Below are 20,436 nucleotides of genomic sequence, written 5' to 3' on the forward strand. Positions count from 1 at the left end.
AGCCCAACACGGCTTTGCTAAAGCCCATTAAACTGCAATGCACAAGAGCTGAGACTATTCCAAGCTCAAGAACTTTGCAGAGCAGAGACCTAGAGGTGCTTGTAGAGCTGTCAAGGACTAATTTCTCTCTCTTTCTTGCACTCCCTTTCTCACTGCTCTACAATGAAAAGCTTTGGTTCTTTCACTGAAAAAAACAGAACAAACAAGTCATTTTGAATCAAACATTTCATTGTGGGTACACTTTGCCATTTTGTGAGGGGAAGAGTGTTGTAACTATTTTTTTAAATAAATTTTAAATGATCTTAGCTCATTGCTGTTTTAGGACATTGTTTTGAAATGAGAATTTAAAGTATTTCTTTTAAAAATGTTTCATTTTTTTTGACGTTTTCAACTCCCCCTCCCCTATTTTGTTCAGGCAAAATTATTCACCAAATTTGCCTCAATTTGACAACTAACTTTGGTAGCCCTAAATCAGCACTTTTAGCAAATAAATAATCCATCTGAAAATTCCACTCACTTCCACTTGCTAATCACGCTGAACAATACAACTGCCAAACAATCTGGAGAAATGGAGAATTCCAGGCTATTTTTCCCCTAGCACTGCTGCCATGGTTCAAATTCCAGGTCTGCAGAGTTACAAGCAGATGCCCCATACCGTCATGCTGTCTATATATCCCATCCTGCTTTTGCTGGGTCACCAAGCTGTTATTGACTTGGCAGATGACAGATGAGGTCCTAATTCTTTTCTTGTTGCTTTTACATACTAGCTTTGGGTACAAAGCTGCAGCTTAAGATGTGCAATTTATTTTTCTCTTTCTTTTTTTCAAAAGCATATACCTATTTAAGAAAGCACAATTCTATTCTCTAGTAGGATGTGTCAGAGGGTCCTATAAAGACAACACTTAAGTGCATCACTTCAACTCATTGCTAGTTTTGAGTTTTTGTGCCATTCTGTCATGAATGAAAGCAAGTAATCATTCCATGAAATTACCAGGGGAGCAGCTTTGCTTATGGGAAAACACAGAAGGAGTAGATATAGCTTACATGTAAGGCAACAGTAGTTAAAATAGCACAACAAGCCTGATTCAACATTTATTTTGAAGCTATTCCAGTTAATTTTATTGTGTCTGTCATATTGCAAAGTCACTGGTTCTCAAAGGGAGGAAAGAGAATTTATACCACCAGCGCTGTGAAACCCAGTCAGCATATTTAATGCTGCCATTCTGCCAAGGTTCATGCAATGGTATTATAGTAGCAATAAAATATTAGTCATGGGGCTATTATGCTAACTCAGAATTAAAAACAAACGGGCCATTTAGCCAAAGTTAACCCAATTCAGGAAGGTGCAGCATCTGCACATTTCCATTCCATCCATACCATCCCTCCATTAATAGCATTCATTTAAATCTGGTTTCAAACGATATTTCTAAGTAAAGATATAAACATACACAAAAAAATTAGGTTCCTCCCTCAAAGTAAGCCCGATTAAAAGATCAGAACAGGCAAATATTTCAATTGAAAGGGCTGGTTATTTTCAAGAACAGAAAATCTTTAGATAACACAACATAGACACCTGAGGGAGGAGTTACAATGTTTATGGCAAATTTTATCAGCATCCAGTTTACAAAAGGTGAATTTGGAGAAATGATACATACTTATATCAGGTTTTGGACTTCCAGGTTGTGCTCATATTTTGTCTGTTATATTCTTTACTTTCTCAAAAGAAATAGTTTCTCAGATTATATGGAATTTTATCTAAAGGCCCACTGAAAGCATTTGTGAGGATACTTCAAGTTAGAGTATGCTCCCCAAATCAGGCTGAATTTACACAATATCAGTCATTGTCTGTTACCATGTCTGAGTTCTTGAACTTAGTGATTAGCTGGGGTTTAACATAAAGCATCACTATCTGCATTCAATGTGCTTCCAGGAATACAGAGCAGCACTTTCATTATGTCAAAGAGGCAAGCAGATTAATATTCTCAGTAGCCAAAACAAAATAATGTACTCTCAGCACAAAGTGCTTGCCTTTAAAATGGATATGCATAAATGGACAAGCCAATACGTTACAGTAAGCAAATAACAAGCTTACCAGAGCAGGAGAAACTTCAGTGGCTGGGAAGTAGGACCACTAACCATGGAACACAATGGACACCACTAACATTTCCATCTCTTTGCACTGCCCTATATGTTAGCTTCTCCATAGCCCCCAGCAAGGTTAGCCATGTTCACACTGTGGGGGTGCTGTTGTAGATCAGTCTTTCTGACTAATTGCTTCAGAAGGGCGTGAAGGGGAAGCAGGAAACAATGGCGAGAAAGGGAACAAATGTTCAGGGTGTCTGTTTCCCCGCAGGGCAGGGCATTGCACAAATAATCCACTTCCTGGATCAATGCAATTAACTTTACCATTTCACCTTCAAGTTCACATTAAGCAGAATGGTCAAATTATGGAATCATTTGGTGTCAATGGAATATTCCCTTTCCCCTCACTTTCCCTTAAGAGTATTAGCAGAATTAGACAATACATATGCTACCAATGTATTTTTCATGGAAACATTCTCCTTTCAGAGCTCAAAGCTTTGTCCTTCCAAACTGGCACATTAATAACACCCTGTGAGTCCCAGTCCTGAGCACTGATGTGGCATTTGTACCAGACCAGTACAAGAAAGGATAAAAACTATTTCCTGGTGAAATCCAGGTGCAGAACAGGGGACCCTTTGCTTTCCATGTACCCTTTAAAATATCTTTGCAGTTGTATTTCAAATGAACTGACATCCAGCATTCATTTCAACTTGCATGCAGATTCCATTCCTCAGTTTCTAATACGACAAACACCTTCTTTGTTTGCTTTTCAGAAAATGGCAGCTTTAAGGAGATAAAATGCAAGGTGATTTCCCTGTTTGGGATAGACCTATCTGGGTCAGCAGGTTTAGAAATCACTGTTGCTCTCTCAATTAAGGTCTCCCAACCCTAAAAAAGTGGGGATTTTGCAGGGGTACTAGATGTTGCATCCCCTCTGCATCTCCTCAATGAAGTTCATGGCTGAGTCAGAGTTTGGGACAGGAGAGAAAGCAAGACATCTGCCGCAGTGAAAGGACGGAGATTTTCCTTAGCATAAAAAAAAGGAAAAAAACATATGACTCCTGATAGTTTCCCTAGTATATATGATACATTTTAATGGTATTTCATAAAATATGTAGGCCTGGGAATGTAGTCACAGAAGTGTGTTTGCATTACTGCCCCGTTTTCTTGAATGTTGCCTTTAAGAACCACAGATGAGCTATTAATAGAAAAGGTTTAGACAAGTGGCTGTTTTTCTTAGCTAAAATATGCCAACATCTCCCCCAGTGATCAGAGACTCAAATGGCAACATATACCAGACTGCCTATAATTGTGCTGACCCACTGTTGGGAAGAGCAGTTGAGTGTCAACTGACTGGCACAGCAGGAAGAGGATAAGATACCAGCTTGGCATCAACCAGTACCTGGCTACTGAAGGGTCCAGGATATCCTGGATACTGCAGGGTTGTCCAACCCTTGCTCTCAAGGCCACATCCTATGGGTCGGAGTTGATTCCTTTGCATATGCCCATCCCTGTCCTTGTTTATTAGGATCGTAGAAAAGACATTTAAGTTGTGCTTGAATTTTGCGATTGCTTTTGTAGCTGCAACAAGTATTTTTCCTGGTACTTTGTTTTCACTGACTTGCCAGAGACTAGCAGACTAACAGGCAGAATTAGCAGTCAGTTCAGTCACCATTTTTCTCCCTTTACCTTGCTCCTCCCATCCTGTTTTTGTTCAGTCACCTATTCAGTCTTTCCACATCAATAAATACATACAGTTATCCAATTCTGCTACACACACTCCCCCAGTCTCTTGATACTGGTTGTTGGTCTGGTGGGTAGCTAAGGAAGAATGTGCTTCCCTGGGGACAGATTCTGCATCATTTACAGTAATGGGAACTTTGCCATCTACTAGTGGGTACCGGATCAGCCTGAAGGAATTGATGTGCTCTAATGCAAGTCACTGGATTTCCACAGCAGTCCTGGCAAAATTGTGGCAGGAAAGAGAGAAGATAGTACTATCTGAAGGAGGAGTGGGAAGTAAGATATACAGGAAATGGTGACAGTAGAACCTTGTTGGTATTCCCTCCCATGGCTATCTCTAGAGATTATTTTGAGAATAGCTGATTTCTAAATCATCAGACTCCTGAACATTTAGCTTTAGTGCTCAGCAACGGTGTGCTTTGCTCTTCCTCCAAAGCCTCATGTTTTTCAACCCAGAATGAAGTTGCAACCTGGGTAGAATGAATTCTATTTTTTTTTACAGGATTGGGGCCCTCTTCTCACCTTACAGCCTCTAGGTGCACATTAGATCCACCAACCTAGAGCATATTTAGAAGTTCAAAAGGATAAAATTCACTCCATGAAGAAGACCAAAGGGAGGCCAACTGACAATTAAAGTGAGACTGAACTAGGATACTGGCCTTGTCCAGACCCCCATTCCATTGCCAACATGAATGATTTTTGAAAAGCCTTGAGAAAAGCCTAGCAATTATACTAGTTCATCATTAAATTTAAACAGTGTGGCTATCTATTTGAAACCGTATCAACTTTGTACAACCAGACTCTGGTTTGGGTATAGCAGAATATTGCAAAGCCAACAAGAAACCTATTCTAATGAGCACACCCTGCTACATCTGATTGCTCAATTGCCTGTCCTGTTTTTTAGCTGCAACAGAGGCAATTCTGAAATTAGCAATAATTAATTATGCCATGCTGACCAGATTGGAACACAAATAGCTTCTTCCAAGACCTGCTTCCATTGTTGCCTCTGTATCCATTCAGGTTGCTTCCACAGTAAGGAAGATGATACTTTTCCCATGCAAATATTAAAGAGCGAATGTTGGCAAAATGAAAGCTATCTGGCTTTTTTGCAAGTTTTATACTAGGTTTTGCAAAAAAGCAAAGCCAAGTTTCAATAGGGATATCAGCACAAGAGAATTCTTTTGAATCTTTTCTGATCACAGATGAACATATATATACACATTACTCATTTAAACCAAATACCACCGTACATTTTCTGACAATAGCAACTTCAGGTTTATGTCATAGGAGCTTGTGTAGCAACTGTGTATACTCCATATATACTATATGGGACTACATATATATGTTTCAACATCTCAGGCATGTCTACACATCACCCTACGTCACCATAGCAATGTGGTACATCTCCGTATGATGCTACGGCAATGTAGTGATCATGTGATTTTATACATGACTGGCAGCTACTTTGCCATAGCCATGTGGCGCACTCCCCCTGTTTTAGACACGCCACTATGGTGAAGTAGTGGATAAAACTAACCGCGCACCGACATAGGGCGACATGTTGATGCACCCCTCTTCCTCTTTACGGAAGTATTTTCCACCAACAGTTACCTTAAACTGCAAACCTTTGCTTTCCAAACTACTTTTTTGTTAACTACCCTAGGTCACACATGTGTCTAAGGCTAAATCTGTGCATTTAAGAAAAAAGCAACACAAAACAAATTTATATAGTTACTATTTTAAACCAGCTTCAGGTAAGTTACACTTCTGGTGCCAACTCATGATTTTATCAAGTGTCTCATGCTTTATGGCATGTTTTCCAAAGTCCCAGCTCTGGAGACTTAACACGATGAGAATCTCATCTTTCATTAAGGGAAAATAGAAAAGTAAGCTTTTCTCCCGATTGTGAAAAAATGTTTAAACGAAACCTGACTGCATTCAACTAGTCCAGAAACCAGAAGGCAAATTAAAAACACAAAATTTTTTGAAAAATCTGACAAACTTTTGTGGCTTATTCTCTATTAGACTTGGCTGGTCTGTTGACTACTGAACAGCAGGTATGCTGTTTCTCATTGGCATAATCCTATTACCACCTGTTGCATGCCACAGGACCCTCCCACAAGCAAAGAGAACAAGGATCGCACAAAAAAAGAAAAAGAAAGACGTAGGAGAAGATTTTGTTTTAAACATATTGCAGTTAGATCACACTTTGAACCAAGCAATCGCCTCCTCCCTGAAACAAGTCAGCTAGGGCAGAAGTGATATACTAGTGGTCCTTTATTACAGAGCATGTAGGAGGCACAGGGTAGTGGAGAATGTTTCTGTTTCTGTGTTACTAGTAACTATTCATATTTTTGGATGACTGGAAAATTATTGGGATGGCAACATAATGCTGATTAATAGAGTAGGGAAGTGATTGAATTGACTTTTAAATCATGGTTTGTTAGCCTTTATTTAATTTTAACAGCTAATAAAATGGCAAGCAGAAAATAACTTGATATCTCTACCTCTTCAGACTAGGTCCAACCACATCCCTCCAGACTCTACAATAACTGACCAAAGCATCAAAGTTTAGAATGTCTCTTAATCTAATTTGTTAAAAGAAACAAACAAACAAATAAAAAAATCGGAGCCTTCCCCCCCACCATAACTCAGGAAAATTGCCTCTTTTTGATTGTATATGACCTTTCTCAGTGCCTAATTTTGTTTTAACACTTCTCAAATTTAACAACATAGCACCTCACTTCAATAAACAGAGATTTCAATTATACAAATGATAATTCTGCAACCAACCAATTCATAAAGGCATAACATTAATCTTCGGATGGACTCTGGAATCATTAACAGTGGCATACTTTTAATTACTATCCTGTATTAATCCAAACATTGTTAAATCTCCCTAGACCAAATCACCTAAACTAAGATTTTTAGACATAAGTAAGGAAGATTATTTCATGAAAAAATACAATAGGAACAACTCTGAAATGAAAGTGACATATGATAATCTCCCAACATTGCATACACCACCTGCTTTTATCTGAATTATTGTTGTTGTGATGTTTGCATAAAAATGTATGAATATAAATGTATTTATATTCCAATTAAATATAATTGTTAGAAGAAAGTGTATTCTCTAAGGTTAGATACTGAAATGTGTGTGTCAGAATCAAAAGAAGAATATCACATGGATTGACAGGAGTGGCACAGAGTGGGAGTAGGATCTGGTCCCCAACTAGACCTTAATCCACTACAGCCTGGATATTTCTCCATTTGCCTGGTAGCTGACTGGCTAAGACAGTGATTTCAATGAAAATGAGTTAGCTGAGATTTACCTGGAAGTGCTGTAGGTTAGTTGTGGGTAGAGGGTACAATCTATAAAATATGCTGCAGGGTGGATCTACATTATTATGCAGGAAGGTTTGTTCAATTTAGATGCATTTGTGGATTAAAAATTCAGTGAATCTTGTGGGTGGGAAGATGGAGAAGGCAGAAGAGAATAGTCAAAATGTGCCTATGCTGATGGTTAAGAAAACCTTTTACAGTTTCCAAGGGGACAATTCCAGAGACCTTTAGGATCATAGAAAGTAGGTATGGGAGATCTCATGTAGGCATCTAGTCCAGTCCCCTGTTCAAGGCAGGATGATCCCTGACAAAACCATCCCAGCCAAGTGTCGTGTGTGTGTGTGTGTGTGTGTGTGTGTGTGTGCGTGTGCGTGTGCGTGACCTTCTGCAATGCTTAACCAACCTCATAGTTAGAATGGTTGGGGTTTTTTTTATGTTCTGAGGTACCAAAGTCATATTTCCAAAGATTTTAATGGTGCACACAACAGTCCTATGTGTTTTTCATGTTTCTTATTTCTTCTCTGAGCTTTACTAATTCAATGCTAGTCCCTTAAAAGAGATCTGTATACAGGGATATCTGCAAGGGAAGCCACAACACAAATTGGTTAAAAAATAGATTGATTATGATGGTAGACTACAGAACATTCCTATAAACTGCTATCTAGAGGGCTGTGGCCAAGCCCTGAGTATCTGGTGTACTGAAGACATTTCAAAACACTTGAGTCGTGCCAAGCCCCTGGACAAGTAGCTAACACATGCAGTAGATTATGGCATCAGTTGTGTCACTGCCTGCCTGCATCTCAGCGCTGTGTGTGGACATTTACTTCTGAAATATTCCCTTACCCTCAGCCAGAACAAAACTGATAACACGAGCAATGTTACTCTCAGTGAATCAGACAGGCTAGTGATTCCATACAAGTCAATGCTCAAAGCCTATAAAGGCAGTCAAAGGGTAGATATATCAGACCAGCATCTACTAGGAGTTTGTAGACAACACTCTCGTCAGACATCAGGTTTGTCAGAAAGACATTAGGGGCTTTCATATCTAATTCAGAGGGAAGAGTTTGAATACCATTGTCATGTGTGGTCCATAGGCCAGGAGATAAATTGAGTACTGCACACAAGGCCCCAACCCAGAGCTGTACTCCATGAGGTAAGTGGAAGGTTTGAACTGAAAATCAAAGTAAGCCAGTGGCTTTTAGATAGCAACTAAACTTTTATTCTGTGTGTGTCCATCATATTAGCACTGCTGTCATAGGAAGATCTGCTGCTTTTATAACCACCATTGTCTCTTGCAGTTTGTTGACCTCCCCTCAATCTCCTCTTTTCTCCTAGTCCCCATTATGTCTCTTCTCCTTTTTCTTAGCCTTTTCTTCCCTGCACTAATTTCCAGTCAACCCCCACATGTCAGCTCTATGGTACTCTTTTCTTTTAAAGGGTTGAATGGCACTGTAGTGGTATAAGGTTTATGTTGGCTTTCTACTTCAGGGAGAACTCTGTTCTGGATGCTCAGCTTTCCTGCTTTCTCGTTTCAGGTCATGCTGTTTGTTATATCTGTAGCCTCACAACAAGTTCTGTTCTTGCACCTCCAACAGTGGCATCCCTAAGTGCTTCACAGGAACTCAAAAAAATACAAAGATCCACCCGAGCCCAGTTGTTCCTCCTCCATGGGCTAGCAAGAATAAAGCAGGCCAGTTTCTACTGCCAACAGCACACACAACCTTTAACTCCCCAGCATGAATGACCATTTACACCTGGATTGATTAAGCCTTTGGCATGAGTCCGGAGCAAGGCTCAAACTCATGTTTCTAGCATCACAGGGACAGCCTGTAACTATTCTGCTAAAGAGCCCTTAAACAGTAGGTACCTACCATAATAAAATCCATGCCACACCTACAGCAGAAGGACTGGGGGAGCACATTCAATACTGTCACTGATGCAGCATGAAAACTAAGCAGTGATAAAACATGTAGACTGGCTATCCTCAAAGCTGCTCTCCAAAGCGAGCACCCTGCTGCATCCATTTCACAGATACGAAGCTGAAGCCCAGAAAAGTTGTGATTGGAACTTGCTCCCAGGCTTATCTCAGTCCAACATTAACCACTCTAGAGTCTCCTTCCCCCACTTCCAATATGGATCTCCAAGCGAAGACAGCCTGATCCCTCCTAAAAATGATTGCAGCCTCTGACCTGAGAGCCTCTCTCAGCATCACCATTAATATCATAGAAAAATAGGACAAAAGAGCAAGATGGGGACATGAGCTGAGAGCCATAGCACTTAAAAAGCATCAGAACACTAAAAAGAAACAAGAAAGGGTTGTAGCCCTTGCTGAGAAAGAAAGCAGTTAAGGTCTGTGGGAGTAGAACCACACTTTACCTAACCTGAGAATAAGCTGGAGCAAGAGACTTTGGGGCTGCTTCCTCACAGAAATACCAGCCCCAACCAGAGGGACAACCCTTGCACCACAGTGACCCTACTTGCAGAGATGACTTTGTTTTAGAAACCAGACAATGATTCCTCCCTCTACAATCCTTGCCTGTGCAAAATCCATGGAACACCCACGTCTTTCCCAAACTTGTAAAGGTGTCAAGACTCTAAGCAAAACTCCCACCACCCAAGTACAGCCAGATCTGCACAACATACTATCTTGATCTTTTCCAGATTCAAGTCACAAATCTTTGTCTACTTACAGGCCAAACAGAAGGCAGAATTTCACCTTAGCCTGGGAGTACTGAAGTCATGTGAGCGAATGAAGACACATCATCAACTAGTTACTTTCAGGGATTCTATTGCATTAGAGTTTAGTAGATGGTCCCCTGTTGTTTTAAAAAGACACAAAACTAAATCCTCTTAAACTGTTACCCACTGATGTAAAGGTGTCTTCCCTTTCTATGTATGGACCTACTTATTCTGTCACAGTATTATGCTTAGCTACTGTCCAATGAAAGAGGCCCTCTGGTCAGTTGTATCCTATGGCATTACATTATAAAAGAAGGCTTATGAAAGGAATTTGAGACCAAGAGGTCATTTTGTCTACAGTTGTTACATTTCTGCTTCATGGAGCTCTCTTCCCCTTTTAGAAAAGGAAAGAGAAAGATCAGAGATGCCTCTACCTCCTCCCCACTAATGGAAAATTTTGCCCTGTCATCCATTTGTGGCTGTCAATGATTTGGACAAAAGACTGGCCTAAAGCAACAGCTGATCTGCTGCTCTAGTAACAAAAGCAGAGCAACTGATGGAAATGACCCCATCTTGCGCTCCTCTGCTTAGCTCTTTATCATTTCACAATGGACCCTTCCCACCAATAGTGGAAAATGAACAACGTGGGGTAAAATTAGAACAGACAGGAGAAACAGAAAATCCTGAAAGAAAAATAGTATATTTTGCCACTTGCCAATGTTTCCAAAGAATGGAAAGATGATTTAAACTGGCCTGAACATACATTAAAATATAAAACCAGAGGGTTCTATAATGATTTGCCAAATGTTCAAATAGATATAGACCCACTCTAGACTGTGCAATATAAAAAAAAAACCCTCTCTCTATTTTCCTCAGCCTCAGCATCCAGTTCTTCTGCAGAACACTTCCTCCTCTCACAACGGAGTCCCAGAAAACATCTCAGCACAGACCTACTGTGAACCTGTGGACAGCACATAGTAATAGATCTGTTACAGAGGATGGCTGGATTCTTCATGATATTGAACCCCTGGTTATTGTTGGTCTTGAACCATCTCATGTAGCTTATGAACATAAATCATGTCTTCACATTTATGAAGGTACTATATTATTAGAAATATTAGCTTACCTTACCCTACAGGCTGGCCTCAAGCTCCAGAGCTGTTCTGCGGAGAGTGTGGTGTCACCAGAATAGGGCATGCTGGGGTGTTTCACTGAACAGGAACCAGCAATCCACAGCACAACTGGATAGCGTGGACCTGAAAAATAAGCCAAGGGAAATGTTTTAGCACACAGGTGTGCAGACAGGAAAGATGGTCAAGTGACTGGGGCTCTAATCTGGGATTTAGCAGTTTCAGTTCCCTGTTCTTTCACAGCCTTCTTGTGTGCCTCAGCTCTCCCTCTGTAAAACTGTAATAAGAGTACTGCCCTGTCACAAGAGGTGCTCTGAGATCAAAATGATTGTGAAGTGCTCAGAAATTATAGCTGTGGGTGCCAAGTCAGTAGCACAAACAGAATGTTCTTTTGATGCAGATCACTTGAGGAAACATTAAAAAAAAACAAAAACTTAACACTAAAAAAGAATCATTTGCGGGCACCCCAGATCAAGGCAGAAATACAGAGCTCCAATTAGAGTATGTTTGATGTGTATATTGAGTTATGTGAGGAGGAAGTTTGGACCACAGTAAAAAAGCTGGACCTCAGATGTCTTCTCTCAGATTTGGTGTGAGATGATATGCCAACACTGCCCTCTGTTTTGACCACCAAAGATTAAGATATACAGAGAACTAGAACTAACCCCTGGGAGGCACTGGAAGGATGGAGCATGACATTATACATAGTCAGCCATGTGAAAGGTGGAAATTTTCTGTTTCCCTTTAAGTTCAAAATGAAGAAGTAATATAGTATGAAGAGGTGTATTTAATAAAGAGAAAATACCACATAAATACAGCGTGGCTCAGATAATAGTGCTACCAAGGGAATTGGCTTCTACATTGCCTGAACTTTTGAGGTGAAAATTGTGAAACTTGAATGCTTCTTTATTGTATTATTTTACATTTCATTTCTATTCTTTTTAAATAAAGAAATTAAAAGAAAAGTGATTGATCCCATGTGCAGGGAGAGGCAATTTTGACACAGGCTGTAGGTCTGCCTCTATGAATATTCCTCTTAACACACAGGGGGTGATGGGTGGCAGAGTTTACAAGAACTCTGTTTGTGCCTCCATGAAGTCAGATGAGTGTGTTGGTCTGGATTTCAGAGCTATAAAACTGTGTGCATTTCATCCTCCCCTACAGCAGTGAAACCCAACAATGATGGTCTTCATGAATAACCTATTCCCCTCTTTAACTTGCCAGCAAGAATTCGCTTTCAGACTAAAGGAAAGTATAAACTCGTCTCCCCGGTCTTCAAGGTGCTTCTACTCAAGCATGAGCATTGATGCATTGACACATTTTAATGTTTACCTATTATAGCCATTTTGTCCAAAGCAGGCTTATCAAATGCTGAGTGTCCCTATGATTAAATGCAATAACATTTGTGGAAGAGGCTTCCCTTGCAAGGCAACTTCCCTGTTTTAGAAGACTGCTTCAAGTTACCTCCAAACATTCTGCACAGTATTCTGCTCTCTCTTTTATTGAGTCACTACTGTTAAAGCACCTTAGGTGAAATCCTATCTCCACTGAAGTCAATGGGGACTTTGCCATCAACTTCAGTGGGGTCTACATTACCCCTTGGTTCTTGGATTTCTTGACTGGTTGCTTGATGAAACAGGGTTCACTGTTATACCACTTTCAGGGCTCAAACCTGATATTTAACGGCTGTTTTATAAAGTCAATTACTCTGCTTACAAATATACAGCCACATGCAGATCTTGAGAAAGACTTGGCAAGATATGCCTACATATCAGGGGTGCTCAGCCCCCAGCTCATGGGTCAGATCCAGTCTGCAGCCTGGTGTCATCTAGCCTGTGGGGCTCCCTACTGGTCTGGAAATTTGATGGCAAGAGAGTGATGACACTGCTCCTCCACTGCCAAACTTCCAGACCCAGGGAACCCTGGGCCCTGCATGCTGGATTGGCTTCCTGATCCCAGAATGCAGGGCTGAGCAGAGGTAGCCCAATTCCTGTTTAGGAGGCTGAGAGAGAGTGATACCAGATCCCCAGGACCCAATCCCAGTGGGAGGGGGGTTGTGCCAGGCCCCTAGAACCAATCCCAGCACATGGGGGTGGTGCTACATCCAAACCTGGCACATTAGGCTCAATTCAGCCTGCAGACTTTCCCCCTCCTACTCATCTGGCCCATGGAGCCAAAAGGTTGAGCACCACTGCTATACATCATGGAGGAAAAAAAATCTGACATCACTTTCATTTACTTACTGCACACAATAAAATGAAATGTTTTTAGCTGTATATTAGATTACTTCTTACCAACTGGTTATTTTACATATGAGTATTTTGGGTAGCTCTATAGTCAATATTATTTATGACTTTCTAAGTTATACAATTCTCCCTTTGCAGCTTTTGTCAATATGTCAACAAAATCAGTAACAATGCAGTTTTCTATGCAGTGGTTTTCAACATTTTTTCACTTGTGGACCCCTAAAAAGTTTTGAATGAAGGTGTGAAACCCTTTGCATTGTAAGTATGGGTAATTCACATACTTTTGATTGATCGTAGTCATCGTTCACAGACCCATTAGACATAGTCTGCGGACCCCCAGGGTTCCACAACCACAGGTTGAAGACAGCTGTTCTATAGTATAGATTGGAAAGCCTACTTTTTTTGTTTGTTTGTTTTGCAGTTTACAATAAATTTCTATCAACTCTGCCCACATATCTGCTGACAATTAAAACAATAGAGCAAGATGCTCTATTGTTGTGGAGTTGGCTATTGGCAGGACGTTATAATGCATTAAGAACTACTAAGTAGTTCTACTAGGGATTAAAGTAGAACTACTAGGGATCCTACCGTTGCTTTTTCTTCATAAAACCTTCTGTCAAGGGTGGTAGAGGGGTATGCAAATTAAGGTCTGTTTTGTGCAGAAATATCATTAAGACAGAAACAATCAAGCACATTGTAGTTACATTGATGTTGGTGCGGGGTCTTTTTATTGTTTTATATTTCTTCTGTTCTTTCAGTAAATTAACTGGGGCATGCACTGCCCATCAATAAAATCAATACAGTAGCCTGGGTGGTTAATAAGCGAATCCTATGGGGTGCGGATAGAGAGTGGGAGGGGGGGAGCAGGGGGGAAAAAAAAAAATCACTGTTACACAACATATGTGGCTTAAGGAAAAGGGTAAATGCTACAGTCCATGTCTATTCAATCCTATTGGCTTAACTTAGTACTTGGAGCAGAAACAGATGTCACTAAATGAAGCAGATCAGCTGTGCTGAGATGTGTTCCAGCACAGCTGATTTGCCTCACTGGGGGAAATACACATTGGCCACTGTCCCACCTGTTGCTTTTGCAGGACAATGGGCAATGTGTTCCCCAGTCAGAGATGCACCCCAGGACCACGTGGAAGTAAGTTTGACACTTCAATGTGATCCTAGCAGTGGGACCACCAACCAGCTGATTCCAGCACAGCCCTGGAGCTGAGACTGTCAATGCCAATAGGTGCTCGAAGAATCCCAAATGAGGGAACCCAGGAAGGCACTCCTAGGGCTTCAGGGGCCCAATTCACCATCCTGGGCCATGCAGGATCAGGCCCTTGAAGCCCTAAGAGTGCCCTAGGCATCTTGAGAGAGTGGGCAGCTCCAGGCTGACCACTCTCCTGCCATAAACCTAACATGTCTACCACAATAAAGCAACACAAATTTATACTACCTACACTGTAGCCAGAAATTTGGGGCCTTTGTGGTGCAACAAGAGGTACTGACATATCTTTGCTTGGCCTTTGTGTGGCCATAATTTTTTTTATGGCAGTGTAAAGGTGACATCTGTTTCCACCCTTGGCACTTCTGATACTCAACAGGCTATGGCAATTTGTGTATAAGAAATTAAGACCCTTCCATTTCCTATGAATCAATAGTTGTATGGAACTGCTGTTAAATCCAAAGCTCACCACAGAATTTGGCTTTTTACTGATTTTTCTCCCATTTAGCACCAAACTCACCAGAGGATTAGGTATAACTTCTGTGTAGCATCAGATCACAGAAGACAAATGCAGTCAGAAGATTCAAAAGTTAGTACAAAGGCAACTGATAGGGACCTAGAAGAGAAGAGAACACATGTCTGTTACAAAATCCTTTATGAACAGAATTCATAGCTGCATTAAACATAAAGGTCTGACAATCAGTTAAATGTTGGCCCAGCCCTGGGACAGCCCAGCTCCATATGTGGCTTTTAGAAGTCCCAGGTCTCCAGACCCAGCCAAGACAGCCACAGGTTCTGGAACATGCTGTGGGCTGGGGGAAGCCCTGGGTTCAGGATAGACCTGGCCTCTGCCCAACCTGCAGGATCAGCCTGGAGACAGCATAGCTATGGTGTGCTTGGGACTAGAGGAATTTTATGCCTCATCCTAAACATCATGCTTCCTGCCACATGCAAGTCTTCTTGTAAACATGTAGTATCAAGTCATGTCCAGTGTCTCACCTCCTCCATCTCTCCAAAGCAGCTGGTGAGAGAACCTCTTTTATAACTTCCAAAACACTACAGTTAAACAAAGTCTCCTCCCAAATGCTTCATTGCTTACTTAATTTCCCCTCACTGCACAGTTCTAACAAGCACCACTGTGTGACTTACCATCACAATGTACAAACTGGGCAATCTTGAGTAGGGGTAGAAAGAAGATTTTTACCTTTCTATATGGCATTAGTGACTACAGTAGGATAATTCTGTGCACGGTTCTGATGCCTACGTTTTAAAAGGGGACACTGAAAAACTAGAGAAGGTACAGAAAATGTCCATTAAAATGTCAATAAAAATATTCAAAGGCTGGAGAAAATCTTTCAAAGTGAGAAAATAAAGAGTTGAAACTGTAACCATTTCATCAATCTGGGAAGGGAAATGGTGGATTCTCCATTGTTTGATTTCCTCACATTAAGAGTGGATGGCTTTCTGGAAGACAGACTTTAGCCAAAGAAAAATCAGTGAGCTCAATATGGCAATCATCAAATATGATTGCTTAACTGCAGAAAGGACCAGTAGATGATCTACTAGTCCAAATGTTCTAATAGCCCTTTCTGCATTTAAGCAAACAATCATGTTTTATAATTTTTTTCATGAATGTTACCACACACTATCCTAAAACCGGTCTGATTTTTTGCCCCCGTCCCATCTCCTATTGAAAAGCTGTTCCAAAACCACACAATTTGGATAGTTAGAAATTTTCTTCTATTTCCCAATTTAAATTTATTCATGGCCAGTTTATACCACTTCCCCTTCTGCCAACATTGTCCTTTAGCTTTTACAGCTAACCTCTCTCTCTGGCACGTAGCCCCCTGATATATTCATAGATATCCATCATGTCCCCTGTCAGCCTTTGTTTTGTTAGACTAGATCTTCTAGTCTCCTCTCCTAAACTAATCCTTCTCTGCACACCTGTTTCAATTTCCTTGAATTCACATTCCTTGAATACAAGCATCCAGAGCTGTACACTGTATTTCTGATGAGGACTTAGAAGTGCCAAAACTGACCAGCAATAAAATCTGATTTTGTGAGAAGCATGTTTTCATTATGGTAAGGCCATTAGTAGCAATTATTATGGAACATGGAATAAATGTGAATACTGGAGCAAGTGTAATGAATCCACAATACCATAAAGAAGTCAGCATCCAAGAAATCTAAGCTGCATATATATTTGTCAGTAGTTATTATTTTATTAGTTTTGTTCCTTGTATGCATTAATATTTCCAACAGCTAATGTCCATCTGTGCCAAAAGATGTACAAATTAAAATTGAATATGTATGTGTGTTAAATAGTAAAAATGCACAATACAGTATTTGTATTAAATTAGTTGCGTCATACATATAGATTAATAGCAAGATGCCCATGCAGCATGCAACTATTTATTTAAATACTATGTAGGCTATCCTTGAATTACTTTTTGTCGGAATAAATGTTTATTTTTTTAAAATATTGGAAGTTCACAGGAAAAATTATACTTGCCTGTAAGTCTGAGTTCTTGAATTCAACATAAAAATTCTTAAACTTTGGGACATATATAGTTAAGAAAAATTTTAATAGCTTACTTGTAATCCAACATTATCATACTTTCTAGCAGTTCTGTTCTCATGTATATTATAATGCTCCTTTTAAATTAGACTGAGTTGTGATATACTGCAAACTCTTAACTGTGAATATACAGCAAGAAACCAGTGTATTTTAAATAGTTACATAAATAAAAGCCACAAGTTTTGGCACAGGCATTTTGAAAAATGGAGGTAGTTGAAAGCTGGGAACTATTTCATTTATATCTATCTACATTCCACTATTTTTACTGCATCCTCACAACTGAAGCTGGCAATGTATTCCAAAGAGAGGTAATTAGCCATGTTAGTCTGCAGCCAGGCAGAAGGCATGGTAGACATGCACTTTGTAGGTTAACTGTATCAGAGATGTATAGCATAAGGTTTTGTGAGCCCAAGCTCACTTTATCAAATGTTGTGAATGGACAGCATCCTTTTCCTTTAACAGCATCCGATGAAGTGAGCTTGAGCTCGTGAAAGATTACATGATACATCCCTGATTTCATTAGTTTAAGGTGCATATTTACCCTGCCAAGGTCCTGCAACTCATTTAGTCTCATTAAACGGAGCATCATATAATTAATAAGCAGGTTTTCATAGATTGTGATGCTGGAAGGGACCTTAGAAGGTCATCGTGTTCAGCCCCCCTGCACCAAGCAGGAAAGAAACTGGGTTCAGGTGACCCCAGCAAGGTGACCGTCCAGTCTCCTGTTGTAGGCAATTGCACCACCCCTGGAGGGAGCTTATTCCACAGTCTGGACACCCTATCTGTGAAGACATTTTTCCTAATGTTGAGCCTGAAACAGTCATCTAGGAGCCTGTGACCATTACTCCTGGTTTTCGTCAAGGGTGCCCTGGTGAACAGTTGTTCATCGAGCCCTTGATGTACACCCCTGATGTAGCAATAAGCTGTTATCAAGTCCCCTCTCAGCCTTCTCTTTTTCAGAAGAGTCCCAGGTCCCTCAGCCTTTCCTTATATGGCTTGCCGTGCAAGTCTCTGATCACAGGTGGCTCTTCTCTGGACTCTCTCGAGCTTTACTATGTCCTTGTTAAAGTGCGGTGCCCAGAACTGGATGCAGTACTCCAGCTGTGGTCTCACCAAGGCCAAGTAGAGTGGGAGAATCACTTCCTTGGTTTTGCTGGAATCACTTCCTTGGTTTTGCTGGAAATGCATGCCAGAGTATTATTTGCCCTGTTGGCTACAGCATCACACCATCGATACAGACGATACAGATCCATTCATTAGGACTCTGTGGGTTCTACCAGAGAGGTGGAAAGGAAAAGTCTCAGATGACTGACTGTTCCTGTGACAACTTAACTAACATCACTGTGTCACTGTCATTGACCAGTAATGTTTGTGTACCCCATTCATCATTCTAACTTTGTTGTAAACAAAAACGTCACAATGTATATGGTCTATATTTCAACAAAGACTCAAAGACATTTTGTGGAACAGAACAAAAGCACTCCTGCAAACAGAGGTAATTACCCTGCCTGTAACAGGATGGCACCCAAGGGCTGTCGTGATGTCCTCTAGTGGCCACCTTGACCCTGCCTGGCTCCCACTCCAACTCCTCAAGGTCTCACCCTGCTTCCTCATCTGCCACGCCTTGGTATTAAAAGGTAATGAGAGGAGGCTGTCCTCAGAGGCTGACAAGCCCAGGGTGTGCTCTCTCTTTCACTGTACTGTGTCCCTCTTGTGGGCCATACTTGACCCATCTCAATTTTGCATTCCACCTCTCCCCATTTGACCCAGTCTCTTGGCTTTGGGGGCTTCCAACCCCTCTGCCCCCAAAATTGCCTTAAGAGCTAAGTTTGTAGCCTTCTGCCTCTACAGCTACACCCATGCCTCAGAGATGTTACTCTGTCCACAGTTTAGTTCTCTTGTAGAGACCTCAACCCTCTTGGCTTTAGCCCCCCTCTTCTCTGTCTACAGGTTTCCAGTCCTGGCCCACTGACTCAGGCGCAGCTCTCTTGGCATCAGCCTTCTCTGCATCATCTCTCGTCTCCAGGCCCCTTGGCCTCTTGCATCTTGTCTCAGCCTCCCTGGCATCCTGAGGGCAAGGCTGCTCTTGGTTCAGCCCAACCCTCCCCATTGTCCCCATGTCCCCCCCTCCTCCCCCCCAGGCATCCTGACCCAGGGCAAAGCTGCTCTCAGTTCTTCCTCCTTCTAAAGTATTTGGGCTTCTGCACCATGCAGCCCACTGTGTCCCAGACCCTGGAAGGGCTCTATGCTGGGTGCCCTTACAGCACTATCATGGCCTCCAAATCAACCACACCCCATCCTTCGGTATAAACTAAAACAAAAAAAATACAAGCACCTGCTTCAAACTCAAAATCTTCCCCTCCAAGTCATCATATTGCTGCCCAGCCACCTCACCACTCTCTGGCTCTCTCAGTCCTAGGAGTACCTGGCATGCCACCAATTCTCACTCCTCACCAGCCTGAGCTGGCAGGAGTTCAGGGCTGTACTGCCAGTCTGCTTCAGGGGCCCAGGTTTATATCTCCCTGGCTCCTCTCCTTCTGGTTAGATGCTCGCCTGACCAGCTGCAGGTGTGCCCCCCTCAGTCTCTGGGGTAGCTTACTGCTATTCCTCTGGCTACTGCAGCAGTGGCATCACTGCTTAACCAGGGCACTGCCCTATTGGCCTATTGCTAGGCAGCTAGCCCCAAAATAGACACTTATAGTCTACAGGCCCTGGCTGCCTATTCCCCTGCAGCTAGCCCAAAATCAGCGGTCTTACCCCCAGCTGGGGACATCCCCGCTGCGGCTTCCCTCTGCAAGTAACAGGAGCCCCTGGTTTCCTGTTACACAGACAAATACCAAAGAATTGCTGCAGACAATGACAATATTAAGTGTCCATCATAGAAAAAGGAATTTTCTAAAATCAGAGTATCACAGATATAGTACATGGGCCGGACCTGGCCTGTGAAGCCCTATTATTTGACCAGCAGCACTGCTGGTGGGTCTCAGACTGGCCTCATGCACTACATACAGCACATGCTGGACCTGGTCCAACACACAGAGCATGCACATGAGATCAGTCTGGGTCATGCACTGCACATAGTGCCCACACCAAACCAACCCTGTGCACTAGATCTGGTATGTGGGGCCTGTCTGTGGGCCCACTCCAGCCCAGGAATCAGCTTCATGGTTAAGTTCAGACAATCAAAAAGCCTGAGCCTGAAGTGATTCAATCTTAACAGGTTAGTCTAAGCTACATGAATTGAACTGATAAACAAGTGAACAGACATCCATTTTTGATTCTGGAAATGCAGTCACATGCCTGCAGTGCCCAAGCCAGAAGCCAGGGAGCACTAGAGCAGAGGTTCTCATTTTGCATCTTACGTCCCACCTATGTAAGGTCAAAAAATCCTGGTCCCACCAATTGATAAGCGGG

General features: G+C 41.7%; 1 protein-coding gene across 28 annotated transcripts in view; it reads right to left on the reverse strand.

Moving 5' to 3' along the window:
- Positions 1-20,436, reverse strand: part of PCBP3 (poly(rC) binding protein 3) — a 247,485-nt gene that overhangs the window by 133,666 nt on the left and 93,383 nt on the right. For 25 of the 28 annotated variants that reach the window (XM_025202249.1, XM_025202248.1, XM_006022070.3 and 22 more), the window contains 2 exons: positions 14,962-15,057; positions 10,978-11,102 (listed from right to left, as the gene is read on the reverse strand). In XM_025202249.1, coding sequence (XP_025058034.1) covers positions 10,978-11,043 — 66 coding nt within the window. In that variant the 5' untranslated portion in view covers positions 11,044-11,102; positions 14,962-15,057. Of the gene's footprint in view, positions 1-10,972; positions 11,103-14,961; positions 15,058-20,436 lie in introns of those variants that run through there. The other 3 variants (XM_014519201.2, XM_025202263.1, XM_025202262.1) reach the window with 3 other exon arrangements.

Source organism: Alligator sinensis, unplaced genomic scaffold (assembly GCF_000455745.1).
Source record: "Alligator sinensis unplaced genomic scaffold, ASM45574v1 scaffold566_1, whole genome shotgun sequence".
Taxonomy (NCBI): domain Eukaryota; kingdom Metazoa; phylum Chordata; order Crocodylia; family Alligatoridae; genus Alligator; species Alligator sinensis.